The following is a 17398-nucleotide window of genomic DNA, read 5'->3' as shown; positions in this document are numbered from 1 at the left end:
TTTTAATTATAGCGACATGGCAGAAAAACAACTTAGGCTTCTGCTGACGTGAGCGAGTGAAATGACCTTTATTGGCGGGGTTTATTTCCAGCAGCCAATGAACGTAAAAGCAAAAATGGATTTCTTAAAAATACAAAACAGAATATTAAACTCTCTATTTAATATTAAATATTCTGTTTACAAACCTGATAAACCAGTGCCAACCAGAATAAAAATATCATAAATGACCTAGATGGGAGTGGCTACTTGATTTTCGCACCGCTTTCATCTCCAAATAAACGTGATGACAATGAAAGTTTAGTGTAAAAAAATTAGCAGCTACTTGATACAAACACGTAAGTAGGCTATAAGCTATACAATGTCTTCACTGTAAAAAAAAAATTTGGAGGGTGGTTTATGTAACCTAGAGAGCCCCTTATTTGACATCATGTTAAAACAGGGGAACAAGCTCTAAATACATGGGGAAGAGATAATTAAGGACTATATTAAAGGGAACCGATTATTTAATTGTAGCTAGAGAATAATAAAACTCCTATCTAGAATAAAGTAAATAGTAGGGGTGTGACGAGACACTAATACCACAAGACGAGACGAGACACGATATTGGGTTCACGATAACGAGACGAGATTTAAAAATTAAATTTTAAAGAAAACTTTTTTTTTTTTTTGAACAAAATCATATACTGCAAACTTAACAGACTGGTTTCTCTCACACATTGATTCCATAAGGAATAGAAATAAGAATAAAACATAAAAATAACCTAGAATTTTATAGGTCTTATATAATGCAAAAAATAAGTACAAACCACAACTAGTCATATTAAGACTATGGTTTGTGTTTTTTCTCCTAAATATCTTGTAATTTAACTATGCATAACCATAACCAGTTAGATTAAGACTATGCTTGAAGTGCAAACAGAGACAGAACATTTTTTTAAATACAGTAGCTAAGGGATTAGTACACCTGTCTATGAAACAGTCACATGTAGGATTTATTTACAGTATTTACATATGTTTTATATCTTGTTGGTCACTCTGTTACTGTTTATTGTTTTCACTGGAGCCAAAATGCAGCCAGACAATCAACTTAAAAGTAGCAGAAGCATCTTCTATGCCAAATAATAATAAATAATTAAGTGCTATATCCTGTAAGGTTGTTTGCACTGAATGATGTAAAAATATAGAAGAAGAAGAAGAAGAAGAAGAAGAAGAAGAAATGCCTCTCTGGACAGATTTTGTTTACATTTATCCCCTGTCTCTCTGTCGCGCTCGGCGTGACTAGTTTCCGCCCGTTCTCGTTTTTCCACCCGTTCTCGGGCTCCCCATCTCCTTATAAAGGCGTTTTTTCACGGCCGCGGTACCGCGACCCTGACAACACGGGTTTGATCCCGCGTGAGGAGCGGTGTGTTTATTTATTTATTTTTCCCTTACCACGTCTGCACAGATCGGATTGACTGAAGAGAGCGTTTGGTGATCTTACCCCACACGTGATTGGTCTGCGAGTTTACTGTGCCGCACAATTAAATCCTTCTCAGTACAACGTTTGGGCAACGTTTGGGTTTGTAACGCCCATTAGTGACCTCTGTTCTATACAAATGCCCGAATTTTCCTCTTCTGCTGAGAGCTGCTCTCACACTCGCTGCTACTGGGTTGCCAGATCCCTCTTAAAAAGTCCACATTAAACTGTTTTTTTTTTTCTCCCGCGAGACAGGTTTAAGCTTGACGAGAAATATCGTCACATTTAATCTCGCGAGATCTTGTGGCACGTTATCTCGTCACACCCCTAGTAAATAATATTGAGAGATGTTGGATAGGTTTTACCTTATTCCTTTTAGTAGAGTAGATCCAATAGTAGAGTAGATCCTATAGGTAGTTTTGTTTTACAGTGTTGCCAACCTAAAGCTGCCAGATGAAGTCCTTTGACGTGTCTTCTGGATTTAACTTGAACAATTTGAGGTATCTGTGCCATTCACAACTAAACTCAGATTTTTTTTTTTTTGGATTCACATTAAGTATTAATTATTATTCACATCTGAATAATAAAACTTACGGTTATTTTTAGTTGATTTTACACAAAAAATAAATGGTCCTGGAGTCTCTATTAATGCAAGAGTATCCTTCAACACCCTCAAACCATACTCAACCATACCTCCAGGCCAAGAACCATTTCAGAACCTTTGTTTTTAGGAGCGTGGATAGAAAATACACACCCATACAGAGAGAGATGAGCAGAAAGAAAGACACGTCAGACAACCTATACAACCGTGACTGTAAAAATCCCAACAGAGAGAGAAAATAAAACAGATCAAGCAAATGAGAAAAACTTCGGCTTTGAAGTACGACCGACGTCCCAACCACATTTTTACTCTTTTTTTCTGTTTTTCTCTCATCTTCTCTTTTTATTTCCATTTTTTTCTTCTTATTTTCTTTCTCGACAGCCCGGCTGAGCACGTTCCTGCCGAAGTTCAGCGGCAAACCCTGACTGAAGTGCATATCATGCTGCACTAATATAGTGCAATAGTGCCTGGAACGAGGAGAGGAGGAGAGAGGCAGTACTTCCAGGAGAGCGATTGGGTTCCTCTACGCTTTCACCTTCCATAGAAAGGCTGCTGCCCGGGAGCTCGCAAGAAGAAAGACAAGTCCGTTAGAATGTTTGGAAATACTGTGTAGTCCTGTATTCTTGTTTTTTTATATATGTTTTTAATATTTTGGCCTTTACTCGATTCCTTCGTCCTCCCTTGGCCTTGATAATAATAAAAATCGTCAGCTGAGAAAATGTTGGGTAACATTCGTCACCAGGCTGATCAGTTCTGAGAGGATGGACCTTCTCAGACAAGCAGATAACGTAAGAATAACGTAAAAAAAGGCGTCCTCCCGTTGTGAGCGGGAGTGGTGAAGGCTCTGCTGTAACAAAAGAAGAGATATAGATAAAAAACAACAACAAGGACCTTCAGCTAGTAAAGTTATTCAGCTATTCAGGCAGATGATGATGAGAAGGGCTCCAGAATCCAGAAGAGATCTGTAAGAGTTAGGCATTGCTCAACGTGAGAGAGTGTGTGTGTGTGTGTGTGTGTGTGTTTGATTGTGTGTGTTGGTGGTCTTCCCGAGCAGGGCTACATGTCAGCATCGCCATCGTAGGCCAGAGTGAGGGGCTTCAGCCTGTTGTTGTTGGTTTGTCTTCGCTGGGGTTTCTTTGGCTTTTTGCTGAAGATAAAGAAAAGAATAATAATAAAAAAGTATTAATATTAAAATGAAGACATTTTTAAAATAAACGACATGTTTTAAAGCTTGTAGACACATTAAACCCCTTGAAATCTTATTTTAAACTTGTACCCTGTAATTGCTGCAATGACAGCCTCTACTCTCTTTATGCCAACAGTCTCAGACTATTTTACATGAACCCTGACTTTTAGAGAATTGAGAATTATCTAACTGCTTCCATTGCTGGCGTGGCTATTCACCTGAATATACTGAATATATGTGGATCTATATATAATGATCTTTTATCATTCATTTACAAGTAGCCTGCTCGGAGGAGGATCGGACACCATTTATATATTAGTCTTAATAGTACATGTAATAATATTAGGGGTACAGCTCTGAAAAAAATGAAGAGACCACTTCAGTTTCTGAATCAGTTTCTCTGATTTTGCTATTTATAAGTATATGTTTGAGTAAAATGAACATTGTTGTTTTATTCTATAAACTACAGACAACATTTCTCCCAAATTCCGAATAAAAATATTGTCATTTAGAGCATTTATTTGCAAAAAAATGAGAAATGGCTGAAAAAACAAAAAAGATGCCAAAATTTTCAGACCTCAAATAATGCAAAGAAAACAAGTTCATATTCATAAAGTTTTAAGAGTTCAGAAATCAATATTTGGTGGAATAAACCTGTTTTTTAATCACAGTTTTCATACATTTTGGCATGTTCTCCTCCACCGGTCTTACACACTGCTTTTGGATAACTTTATGCCTTTACCCCTGGTGCAAAAATACAAGCAGTTCAGTTTGGTTTGATGGCTTGTGATCATCCATCTTCCTCTTGATTATATTCCAGAGGTTTTTAATTTGGTAAAATCAAAGAAACTAAAAGTCTCAGTCAGGACACATAAAAGAAATTCCAGGGGATTTATAGGATGTTAAATTGGAAAGGGGAGTTGTTTCAGACTTGTTCCTCCTCCTGAAACTTAGTTAATTCCCTTTAAGGAAGAAATCTGAGCACTACCTAAGATACAGCCACATCCTCGCCAGTTCATCAAGTGGCTGAAGCACTTATAATTTAATATCACATCCATTGTTCATATATATATATATATATATATATATATATATATATATATATATATATATATATATATATATATATATATATAGTTTTCAATTTGGTAAAATCAAAGAAACTCACCATTATGTGGTCTCTTATTTATTTATTTTTTCCCGGAGCTGTATGTAAGCCTTGGTCCTCCCAAGGTTTCTTCCTCCTCCTCTTTTTCTCTTTTTTTTGCCTTCGTTGCTCACTGGAGTTCTGTATTGTATGTGTAATGTTTTGCCTTGTTCTCTGTCCTGTGATCACATTTCTGTGAAGCTGCTTTGTGACGACATCAGCTGTAAAAAGCTCTATATAAATTAATTTCGATTTTGATTTACCAATCTGGAGATCTCAGATCTAACACACCTGTATAATGTATAAAAATGTTCACATTCCCTTATATATTAAATATTTAATATATAATATTTAATATTTAATCAGTTGTGACGGATGTTGTACCAACAGTGCTGTGCTCCCTGAGGGCCTGTAGAGTATCTCTGCAGGCTTCACAAGCTCCAGCAGCAGCAGCCTGGCAGAGCAGGAGGCACACGGGCTCAGGCAGAGGGGCGGGGCACTGGGGTGAAAGGTCAGGAGGTCAGAAGTGACCCCCTAACTGGCACTGGACTGAGACTGCTGGCACTCGGGGCAGGTGTAGGTGAGCTCGTGGACCTCCTGGCCCATCCATGCTACAGTGCAGGGGGCGGAGTCAGGCGTCCCCAGAGAACGCCGCACGGTACAGTAACTGCTGCTCACACAGGTGGAGGAGGAGATGGAGATGGAGGTGCAGGTGGAGATGGAGGTGGAGGTGGAGGTGAGGGAGATAACCAAATAAGGAAGTGTGGGTGAGGAAAAATGAAACAAAACAAAATGAAAGAATGAGTGACAAATAAAGATGATGATAATGATGGTAATGATGATGATGGTTAGTAGGGGTGTAACAATATTTTTATTGTTTTGTTATTTAAAGTATTATTTGATTCAGTTGCTAATTATTGTACGTGTCAATAATGTGTATGTTGACTAAAACTATAGTGTTAAAAATAATTTGTCTTTTTTTTTATCTAATATTAAAAAAGAATTAAATTTTTAGATATTACAAAAATAATGAATAGAAAAACAAAAAGTTGATATAAAAACCAAATATTACTTTTTTTAAATATCTAATTGAGTTATTACATGATTATATAATAAATTAGACATGATTATGAACCCAATAACGTCTAATCTGACTTTTAATTGATCTACAAAAAAAAACAGTAAACCAATTAAAATATGTGCAGAATGCAATAAGTAAACATAAATACCAATATGTTACATCTTCCATTTCTATAAAATATGCAAAATAAAAGTGCAACAGAACCGTGTTAAAGAGATTCATGGACAATAAACACAGTTTTTAAACTTTTGTTTTAATTGTACTGCAATAAAATTACGATTATAATTTAATGTGTTATATGTTAATTTCTTATAGGTATTATATATAATTATCAATAAACTATGTAGTTTCGAGTTTCAAATAGTTTTGAAAATCAGTAAATTAACTTTAGTGTTTAGTATATTTTATAATTAATGACTGAAATTTTTAATTGTACCAAAATAATGTAAGTGATTTTAATGTTGGTGATATTTACTATTTAAATATCAGAATTAAACTGAATCATTTCAGAGATCAGATATTTACACCCATACTAATAGTGATAATAAAACAATAAAAATAATAATGATGATAGTAAAAATAATAATATTGATGATGATAATGATAAATAATAATATTGATGATGATGATGATGATCACATATATATGTCAGTGCTCTTACCATGCTAGGTAGATCATGGAGACTATAAAGACCAGCAGGACGAAGGCTCCGGCGGCCACGCCGTACACCCAGGTCTTCAGTTTACCATCTGTAAAAAAACAACAGAGGCAATAACGTCAGAGCTTTTCACAGGAAATCTGACCTCTGACCCAATAAAACACAACACAGCCCTTAGTCTGTCTTTCATCTGCTGCCATATGAAACTGATTCTGATGATCTGATGAACTTCTTTTATATATTTAATCTTTTATTAAGTTTCCTCTAAAGCACCAACACACACACACACACACACACACACAAATATAATGCAGAACTTCAGTAAATGCCTAAAAACTAGTTAGTAATAAGGAGGGGTGCTAATCATTTAACAGCCTGACCTCACTAACACTCTTCTCAATGAACACAATCAAATCCCCAAAGCAATGTTCCGAAATCTAGTAGAAAGTTTTCTCTGGACAGTAGAGACAGTTACTTCAACAAAAGCAGAACTGTTTTTAATACCCTTGATTGACTAATTATATGCTAATTTATTATTTTAATTTTTATTTAATTATTGTTATTAATTATATGTTATATATACTAAGTGCACTGGAGGAGGTAGGGCAGGCAGAGATGCCAAGCAGAATTTAGATCATCTGTATATTGTAATTATTTTATATTATATTATATTATATTATATTATATTATATTATATTATATTATATTATATTTTTTCCTGTACGTTTAATTTTATTTTCTGTATTTACCAATTGTGGAAAATATGGAAAATAATCAGCTTCATATGCCATTACATTTGCATGTCCAATTATATAAGTGAGCACTTAAAAATGATGAGTTTCTTTGATTTTACCAAATTGAAATCACGAGCCATCAAACCAAGCTGAACTGCTTGAATTTTTCACCAGGAGTAAAGGCATAAAGTTATCCAAAAGCAGTGTGTAAGACTGGTGGAGGAGAACATGATGTCAAGATGCATGTAAAATCAAAAACTAAATTAAAACCAGGGTTATTCCACCAAATATTGATTTCTGAACTCTTAAAACTTTATGAATATGAACTTGTTTTCTTTGCATTATTTGAGGTCTGAAAGCTCTGCATCTTTTTTATTATTTCAGACATTTCTCATTTTCTGCAAATAAATGCTCTAAATGACAATATTTTTATTTGGAATTTGGGAGAAATGTTGTCTGTAGTTTATAGAATAAAACAACAATGTTCACTTTACTCAAACGTAAACCTATAAATAGCAAAATCAGAGAAACTGATCCAGAAACTAAAGTGGTCTCTTGTTTTTTTTATAGAGCTGTATATAGATATTTTTGGATAGGAGAAAATGTTATACTCATTAGTATATCCAGGGACATTGAATACGATGTTAAAATTGTTTGTTGTTTTGGTTGTTTATTAAGTTTTGTGATATGATAAATGTAATACGTTAAATAAAAAAAATAATTTCCTCTAAATATTTTTATTTTAATTCTTATTTTCAAGCTGTTTAAGTGTATATATTTAAATGTCTCTAGTCTTTAAATAAATCCCAATTAAATCCAGACAAACTGTACCACACACTGCTAACTCCAAAAGACAAAAATGTACAGAATTAAATTAGGCTACAGCATGGATACTACTACTGTTATTTTAATAGATGCCAGTATTATTAAAACATACATAAGCTCATTGAGAGAATGATGCCAAGAGTGTGCAAAGCAGTAATCAGGGCAAAGGGTGGCTATTTTGAAGAAACTAGAATATAAAACATGTTTAAGTTATTTCACCTTTTTTTATTAAGTACATAAAACTCCATGTGTTCATTCATAGTTTTGATGCCTTCAGTGAGAATCTACAATGTAAATAGTCATGAAAATAAAGAATTAAAGCATTGAAAAAGAGAAAAAAGGTGTGTCCAAACTTTTGGCCTCTACTGTATTTAAACATGTTCTTATAAAGCAGAAAAAGGATATTAGTGTCTCTCTAAGGCTGAAATAAAGACAATATGAACTGTAATACTGGTGCATATGGGCATGAGGCAGATATATTACCAGGTCCGAAGGGCTGCAGGTACCAGGTGCGTCCGGGGCGTCCCGGCTGCCCTGTGGTGGGGGCGGTGGGGTCCACGGCACGGCTGGTCTTCACGTCGGAGTTCCTGTCTCCTGCAGTGGGAATCTCCAGCACAGGAATCTCAGCACACTGCTCCAGCAGACCCTCCGGAGTCACCACCTCAGTGTAGCCCTCCTCACACACACACAGAGCTTCCTGCAGGGGGCAGCAGAGACACACACTTCAGCACTCGCCTCATCAAACACAGACACAGCTTCAGAGACTCAATACATTGTACATTGTACTTTAGAGCATTTATTTGCAGAAAATGAGAAATGGCTGAAATAACAAAAAAGATGCAGAGCTTTCAGACCTCAAATAATGCAAAGAAAACAAGTTCATATTCATAAAGTTTTAACAGTTCAGAAATCAATATTTGATGGAATAACCCTGTTTTTAATCACAGTTTTCACGCATCTTGGCATGTTCTCCTCCACCAGTCTTACACACTACTTTTGGATAACTTTATGCCTTTACTACTGGTGCAAAAATTCAAGCAGTTCAGTTTGGTTTGATGGCTTGTGATCATCCATCTTCCTCTTGATTATATTCCAGAGATTTTCAATTTGGTAAAATCAAAGAAATTCATCATTTTAAAGTGGTCTCTTATTTTATTCCAGAGTTGTATATATGCAGCATTTTATTTTACAATTTGCTGTAATTTTTTTTCTCTGTTATTTTTTTCCTGTTCCGTATTTTAATAGATTTTTATGTTCTTTTTGTTCAGTAAAAAGTAAAACAAAATTAAACTTATAAACTTAATTCAGATTTTTTGGGACTAGACTACCCACATAAAGGGTTTGTAAAAATGTTTAATAATGGTTATTAATTAAATTATAAATAATACAAATCAAAAATTATAAATTGTAACAATCATACATAATAGAGGTAAACAATATAGAATGTCAATTTAAAATATTTATTTTATATGTTTTAATACGTAAATGTACATCATTTAATCACTGATTAAATCAGTAAACAAATTAATCTAATTTTATTTTTAATAAACATTTGATTATTTATTTATTTTCTACACCAGCCATTTATACAGTATTAACATAAACCATAAGTCTTAAATAGTAAAAAAAATCAGTGTCTTAGACTATTTTAATATATTATAACAACAATTGGTACTTTTGGCAGTGTGGGCAGTGTGCCAAGTCCTGCTGGAAAATGAAATCCACACCTCCATAAAATTGTCAGCAGAGGGAAGTATGAAGTGCTGTAAGGTTTTTCATCACTGATTGGTGGAAACTTCACACTAGACCTCAAGCAGTTTGGACTGTGTGTCTCTCCACTCTTCCTCCAGACTCTGCTCCCTTGATTTACAAATGAAATGTAAAATGTACTGATGATCAGTGATGGTTTGGAGAGACATGCTGATCATCTGCTGGTGTTGATCCACTGTGTTTTATTATCAAGTCTAAAGTCAGTGCAGTTTTGTTTTCCCACAAAATCTTACAGCACTTCATGCTTCCCTCTGCTGACCTTAACTTTTATGGAGATGCAGATTTCATTTTCCAGCAGGACTTGGCACACTGCCCACACTGCCAAATGTACCAATTGGTACTCATTTAGCAAATACAAAAGAATATACTGTATTAATTTACACATATTCTTCTCTCTTTTAATATTAAATATTATTTCGTATGTAAATCACAGTCGGTTCTTTTATGGTACTAAATCAAGTAAAACTCTGTCTATCCTGCACCCACCTCAGAGCAGAAGGAGCGAGGCTGATCACACGGTGGGTCACAGGTCCCCTCTGTTCCAGGCAGGCTTGTGGGTGGGCAGCCTCCTGCAGGTCAAAGAGCAGAGAACAGGTAATGAATCACAGCAGAACTCTTTACAGATTTACTGCTCACAGGTTTTAATCCAGTACAGGCAGGAGAGTGATGTTTAAAGTGATGCATTTTCTCACTACGCATTAATATGAAAATGCTGATTGTGTAAAATTTAGTTTTAGTGCTACTTTCCATTAATTTTCCATAACTTTTCCAGAGTGAAAGTAAAAAGAGATGCATAGCTGACTTTTTTAGCCGGTAGCCTGTCTACCTAATCCACACAAATCCACATTTTAACTCTAGACTTTATTTGTCGAAAACAAAGTAAAACAAAGTAATCCAACAGACGTGCATCTTCTGTCCACTTTTTCTTTATCCGGATATCTTAATTCAGTCCACAGCACAACGACACGATCAGAACACCATGCGGCTCCCTGACTTAGCATAAAACTACTCCTATTACACGCACATGACGTGCTATATCACCTGACTTTACCCAGAGTTCAGGGCAAAGCATTAAAATAAATCTATTGCTGTGAACATTTGGCTCCAACACAAGACAAATTACAAGCCTTTCAGTACGAATTAATGAATAAATTAATGAATCAGTAGCTAAAATATGCAATTTTAATGGCTCATTAGCTCCATTTCCCAGGATCTCACTTATAGTTTTAGGATACTCTTAACAACATGAACAATTTTAGACATATAAGTTAGTAGATAGGTAGGTTAGTAGACAGGTACGTAGGTGGTTTAGTTGGTATGTAGGTTGGTTTATACAGAGGTAATCAGGTAGTTCAGTAGTTTGGTAGGTTTAGACGTAGGTAAGTAAGTAGGTTGGTAGTTTGTTAGACAGGTAAGCAAGTAGTTTGGTAGGTTGAGATGTAGGTAAATAAGTAGGTTTATAGTTTGGTAGACAGGTAAGTAAGTAGTTTGGTCGGTAGGTAGTTCAGTTGGTAGGTAGTTTGGCAAGCAGTTTGGAAGGAAGGTAAATAGGTCGTTTGGTAGACATGTAGGGAGGTAGTTTGATAGGCAGGAATTTAGGTAGTTCAGCAGTTTGGTAGTTAGAGGGGTAGATAAGTAGGTTGCTTCGTATGTAAGTCAGTAGACAGTTTGGTAGGTAGTTTGGCAGGCAGGAAAGTAGAAATAGACAGGAAAGTAGACAGGTAAGTAAGTAGTTAGGTTGGTAGGTAGTTCAGTTGGTAGGTAGTTTGGCAAGCAGTTTGGTAGGCAGCTAAACAGGTAGGTTGGTAGTTTGGTAGACATATAAGGAGGTAATTTGACAAGCAGGAATTTAGGTAGTTCAGCAGTTTGGTAGTTAGAGGGGTAGATACGTAGGTTGGCAGGTTGACAGGTAGGTAATCAGGCAGTTCAGTAGTTTGGTAGGTTGAGATGTAGGTAAGTAAGTAGTTTTGCTGGTAGTTTCGCAAGCAATTTGGTAAATAGGTAAATAGGTAGGTTGATAGTTTGGTAGACAGGTACGCAAGTAGTTTGGTTGGTAGGTAGTTCAGTTGGTAGGTAGTTTGGAAAGCAGTTTGGTAGGTAGGTAAATAGGTAGGTTGATAGTTTGGTAGACATGTAAAGAGGTAGTTTGGTAGGCAGGAATTTAGGTAGTTCAGCAGTTTGGTAGTTAGAGTGGTAGATAAGTAGGTTGGCAGGTTGATAGAGAGGTAATCAGGTAGTTCAGTAGTTTGGTAGGTTGGAATGTAGGTAAGCAAATAGTTTTGCTGGTAGTTTGGCAAGTAGTGTGATAGAAAGGTAAATTGGTAGGTTGGAAGTTTGGTAGACATGTAAGGAGGTAGTTTGGTAGGCAGGAATTTAGGTAATTCAGCAGTTTGGTAGTTAGAGTGGTGGATAGGTAGGTGGTTTCGTAGGTAAGTTGGTTGTTGGTTTGGTCAGTAGGTAGTTCAGTTGGTAGGTTGTTTGGCAGGTAGGTGTGTAAGTAGGTAGGTTGATAGGGAGGTAATTAGGTAGTTTATTACTTTGGTATTTTGGGATATAGGCAGGCAAGTAGTTTAGTGTGTAGTTTGGCAAGTAATTTGGTAGGTTGGTAGTTTGGTAGACAGATAAGTAGGTCGTTTGGTCAGTAGGTAGTTCAGTTAGTAAGTAGTTTGGCAGGCAGGTAAGTAAGTAGATTGATACGGAGGTAATCAGGTAGCTCAGTAGTTTGGTAGGTTGGGATGTAGGTAAGCAAGTGATTTTGCCAGTAGTTTGGAAAGTAGTTTGGAAGGTAGGTAAATAGGTAGGTTAATAGGGAGATAATCAGGTAGATCAGTAGTTTGGTAGTTAAAGGGGACAGATAAGTAGGTTGCTTGGTATGCAAATCAGTAGACAGTTTGGTAGGTAGGTGGATTAGTTGGTAGGTAGTCTGGCAGGCAGGTAAGTAGTAATCGGGTAGTTTAGTAGGTTGGGATGTAGGTAAGCAAGTGATTTTGCCGGTAGTTTGGCAAGTAATTTGGTAGATAGGTAAATAGGTTGGTTGTTAGTTTGGTAGACAGATAGGTAGGTAGATAGTTTGATAGGCAGGTACTTAGGTAGTTCAGTTGTTTGCTAGGGAGGTAATTAGGTATTTTATTAGTTAGTAGATTGGGATGAAGGCAAGCAAGCAGTTTTGTTAGTAGTCTGGCAAGTACTTATCAAGTATTTATCTCATGTGGGGTCCGGACCATTAAACAACAGTACTGGTGAAAGAATACAATTAAAGTGGCCTGATGTCCACTAGCTATATAATGTTGGTATAGAAAAGTTATTTATTGATGGATAAAGTGGGACTACATGTGAGACTGAGCCAAAATGTCCGTATTGTGGTTTGGAATGGACCAAATTCCCACACAGACCTTTTTTCAAAGAAGATAAATCTATCTTTTTCTCCATGTTGGAAAGATTCAGTGTAGTATAAGAGATAATTCACTCTTTTGTGGGCACTTGTTGCTTTTTTAAAGTGGGTATAGCAGTCTAGAGGAGTTTCTTTCAGTATCAGTGCACACTGATCAACAGACAGCAGTGAAAGAAGTGCACTTATTGAAAGCCGTCTCACACTTCAGATACAGGAGTGAACATTTTAAAAGCTCTTAACCTGAACTGAACTGCTGGCTGGTGGTCCCATACATACATTACATTACAGTTGGCGTTGTTTTTTAAGTAATTGTTGATATATAATCTATAGAATAAGAGTCCTTAAATAAAATAATAATAAAAATAAATAAATGAGGTAATCTGACCAGTTAGAATAGTCTTAGACAGATTTGTAAATGATCATGGGTTTGTTTTTGGGTGTTACATGAAATAAACCAATCAGTGTGTCAGTTGTCATTCCCTTTAAGAGACAGATGAGCTCTGACTTTGGCGCGTTTGTATCTTAAAAGCGTAGCACTTCTGCGCGTCTCACCAGAGGAACTTGACAAGCTGATAGACTTTAAGAGGGGACACAAATAATTGGACCGAAAGAAGCAGATTGATTTTGATTGGTCATTTTGATGCCATCTATGCCAAAAGTTATGGGATAGCAATGAAAATAGTACATTGGACATGAAATGCTACTTCAGTAGTTGGGGCTTGGAAACACTTGTTGAAGTTCAAGTGAAGTATTGATTGGGAGATCGCTGGTCATGCAGCTTGCCATCAGCTGCCAGAGCCCTGAGAGAGCACAATTGCCCTTGCTCTCTCTCTCTGGGTGGTAACAGTAGGTGGCGCTCTCCTCCCTCATCACTCCTAGGGTGTATCAGAACCAAATCAGTTAGCGCTGTGATGCTACTCAGTAATGCTGCATCTGCAGCAGTTGCAAAAGAGGAGGAGTCTGACCTCACATGTATCAGAGGAGGCATGTGCTAGTCTATGTGAGACAATTGGACAGATAAATTGGGCAAATGTCATGGGATACAATACAAGTTGGCGCATCAATGCATTTGACTGCTGAATAAGGAGCATTTCGAGCTGTTTTCATCACTGACCTGGTTTCCCAGGACTTGAGCAGTACCGTACCTGTGACATTTATTCCGTCTGAGCGCTCACACCACACCAGACGAGGAGTGTTCACCCACTTATACTCGAAACACTCGCCGTCTGCAAGACAAGACAAGAAACCAAGGACACGTAAAGTGCTGTGCTCCACTAAAATGGGTTCTGAGTGATCTAAAACCCTTTATACCTGACAAACCATACACAGCGTCATACATATTGATGTATGTGGCTATAAAGAACCACAGTGCAAGTCTTATTCTGTATATACACCACGGTTATCAGAGCTGCCATGATCTAGAATCTGTATTTTCAATGCTGGAGTGTTTATACAGCTCTGGAAGAAAATAAGAGACCACTTAAAAAGATGAGTTTCCAACTGAAATGATTTTACCAAATTAAAAACCTCTGGAATATAATCAAGAGGAAGATGGATGATCACAAGCCATCAAACCAAACTGAACTGCTTGAATTTTTGCAGCAGGAGTAAAGCAGCATAAAGTTATCCAAAAGCAGTGTGTAAGACTGGTGGAGGAGAACATGATGCCAAGATACACAAAAACTGTGATTAAAAACCAGGGTTATTCCACCAAATATTGATTTCTAAACTCTTATGAATATGAACTTGTTTTCTTTGCATTATTTGAGGTCTGAAAGCTCTGCATCTTTTTTGTTATTTCAGCCATTTCTCATTTTCTGCAAAAAAATGCTCTAAATGACAATATTTTTATGTGAAATTACAGAGACATTTTGTCTATACTTTATAGAATAAAACAACAATGCATATTTTACTTAAATATATATATATATATATATATATATATAAATAGCAAAATCAGAGAAACTGAGGTGGTCTCAATTTCTTTCCAGAGCTGTATATAATATATGAACAAATGACCATGAAGACCATAATTATTAGTGGAAAATTCTAATATTATATCTATACATTTAGATTTTTTTTTCAGGCTGCTGTTGATGAAGCAGCATAACCTGGGCTTTGAGTTCATAATTTACGAGCTATAGTGTCAGGTTCACAATGTACATTTTTAAAAACACAATATTTTTTATTTTTTACTTTTTTACAAAGCACAAAAATTATCATCATTTTCTAATGATCTCTCTCTCTCAAAAAAAAAAAAGAAACGTATACTGCTGTATATTAAATGAAAAAATAGACAAGAAGACCATAAACATTAGTGAAAAAGTATAAACTATAAATTTAAAGCAGCATAACCTGGGATTTTAACTTGTGATTTTCAGGCATAATGTCAGGTTCACAATGTAAATATTTAAAAACACAATATCTATGTATTTTACTTTTTGATTTTTTACAACGCACAAAAATCAACATCAATCTCTAATGATCTCACAAAAAAATTGGGTAGGGATTGAACACACAATTTTAGACCCAAAATTAAAGAACCACCAAATATTCGGCACCCGAAAATATACAAACATAAGGAAATACAGAAAAGATTATACTAAACATTGTTAATTTAATTTAGTTTATCTTTCAGCTGCAGCTGCACTTTTTTAAGAATAAAACAAAGCAAAAATATGTTAGAAATAGTTAAAAACAGACAGGAAGGCTCCCTATAGCCACGGGACTATTTGTAAACTGAGCGTTTACAGGAATTTTGGTCTGTTATTAACTCAGAGAGTAATCCAGCTCAGAAAAACAGTTCAGAATTTATATTTTACAAAGCACATAAATTACCATCAATCTCTGATGATGTTTCAAAAATTGGTTTGGGTTTGAACATTTCACAATTTTGTTTGTTTTGGTTTTGGTATAAATTAAAGACTCATCAGACTGAATAAATTATACTTATCAATGACCAATTCATTTTAGATTTTAGTGTTTCCTCCAGGATTTCTTTCAGCAGCAGCGACTACTGGATTCCAATACACAAAGAAGCAAAAAAGATGTCAGAACAATCTCAAAACAGACAGACAGGATGGTCCTCTATAGCCACAGGGCTTTTTGAAGAGTGAGCTTTTACAGGCACTTTGGTCTGTCATTAACTCAGAGAGTAATCCAGCTCAGAAAAACAGTTTAGTGTTTATTTTTTCCAAAGCACATAAATTAAGCACATTAATCTAAAATGCTCTCTTTAATGATCTCCTTAAAAATGTAAGGTTTTGGTTATGAAGTAAAGATGCAAAAAGAGTCACTAACCTGTACAGGGCCGGGACTGCCACTCCTGATCGGGACACTGGGCGATGTTTTCTGGTTCCTGAGCGACGACAGCGCGGGAACGGACCTGAACCGCACTGAAATCCAGCCTCTGACCCTTCATACACACACTCTGACACGAACTCCAGTCAGACCACTCCATCAGATAACAGTCACCTGAGAGGAGGAGCCAGGAGTCACCATCAATCAGTAGAGTACGTATAGTTGTTTCTAATAAAGTGGCCAGTGAGTGGAAGCACAAGGTAGAGTAGGTATAGGTGTTTCTAATAAAGTGGCCAGTAAGTGAAAGCATGAGGTGGTAGGTAGATGTTTCTAATAAAGTGGCCACAGTGAGTGGAAGCACAAGGTGGTAGTAGGTGTTTCTAATAAAGTGGCCAGTGAGTAGAAGCACCAGGTAGAGTAGGTATAGGTGTTTCTAATAAAGTGGCCAGTGAGTAGAAGCACCAGGTACAGTAGGTAGATGTTTCTAATAAAGTGGCCAGTGAGTGAAAGCACAAGGTGGTAGGTAGGTGTTTCTAATAAAGTGGCCACAGTGAGCAGAAGCACAAGGTGTTAGTACTGTAGGTGTTCCTATTAAAGTGTCCAGTAAGAGGAACATATTCCAGTGCTCTGTGATGAGATGAGTAGTACCTGGGCAGGGTAAAGTACAGCCCTCCTCCAACACAATGTTTTTATCTCCATCTACAGCCGGTTCCAGAGCAGCACACAGATCCTCCTCCACCAGACTGCCGGGGACGTCTCTGGACCCATCCGACACAAAGCAGGACAGATTCCTGAAGCGCCGTCCTTCACCACACACCACATCCTGTAACACACACACACACACACACACACACACATTACATTCTCTATATAAACAAAAGTACTGAGACAATAATGTTCATAATAATCATTTCTTCTGAAATAAAGAATATTAAAATGCATTCATCTTGGTGTTGCTGGAGTAAATGAGCCCTGTGTGTCTGTGTCTCTTTTGTATTGTTAGGATGCAAAAAATACACCTTTGCTTTGCTCGAAATGCGCAAAAGGCAAGAACTAATTCTCTTAATATTCATGAGTGTGTTTTTGGCGTAACATGACATAAACCAGTCAATGTGTAATATGCCATTTTCTTTTAAGAGCCAGGTGTGCTCTGACTTTGGCGGATTGCTATTTTAATAGTGCAGCACTTCTGCACTTCTCAGCAGAGAAATAGCAATGATATTTTATCCTTTATTCTGTTTATTGTTGA

At 36.4% G+C, this 17398-nt stretch overlaps 1 protein-coding gene across 1 annotated transcript in view; it reads right to left on the bottom strand.

The window, feature by feature from the left end:
- Positions 1 to 2269: 2269 nt before the first annotated feature.
- Positions 2270 to 17398, bottom strand: part of LOC103026784 (thrombospondin type-1 domain-containing protein 7A) — a 285301-nt gene continuing 270172 nt past the window's right edge. The window contains exons 23-29 of the mRNA XM_049467814.1: positions 16798 to 16972; positions 16150 to 16323; positions 13995 to 14075; positions 9945 to 10027; positions 8172 to 8385; positions 6133 to 6220; positions 2270 to 3204 (exon numbers count right to left, since the gene is read on the bottom strand). Of these exons, the coding sequence (XP_049323771.1) occupies positions 3114 to 3204; positions 6133 to 6220; positions 8172 to 8385; positions 9945 to 10027; positions 13995 to 14075; positions 16150 to 16323; positions 16798 to 16972 (906 nt within the window). The 3' untranslated portion in view covers positions 2270 to 3113. The remainder of the gene's footprint in view (positions 3205 to 6132; positions 6221 to 8171; positions 8386 to 9944; positions 10028 to 13994; positions 14076 to 16149; positions 16324 to 16797; positions 16973 to 17398) is intronic.

The sequence above is a fragment of the Astyanax mexicanus genome, chromosome 1 (genome assembly GCF_023375975.1).
Source record: "Astyanax mexicanus isolate ESR-SI-001 chromosome 1, AstMex3_surface, whole genome shotgun sequence".
NCBI lineage: Eukaryota > Metazoa > Chordata > Actinopteri > Characiformes > Acestrorhamphidae > Astyanax > Astyanax mexicanus.
The sequence above is the reverse complement of the archived record's forward strand: the minus strand, read 5'-3'. Positions and strand labels throughout refer to the sequence as shown.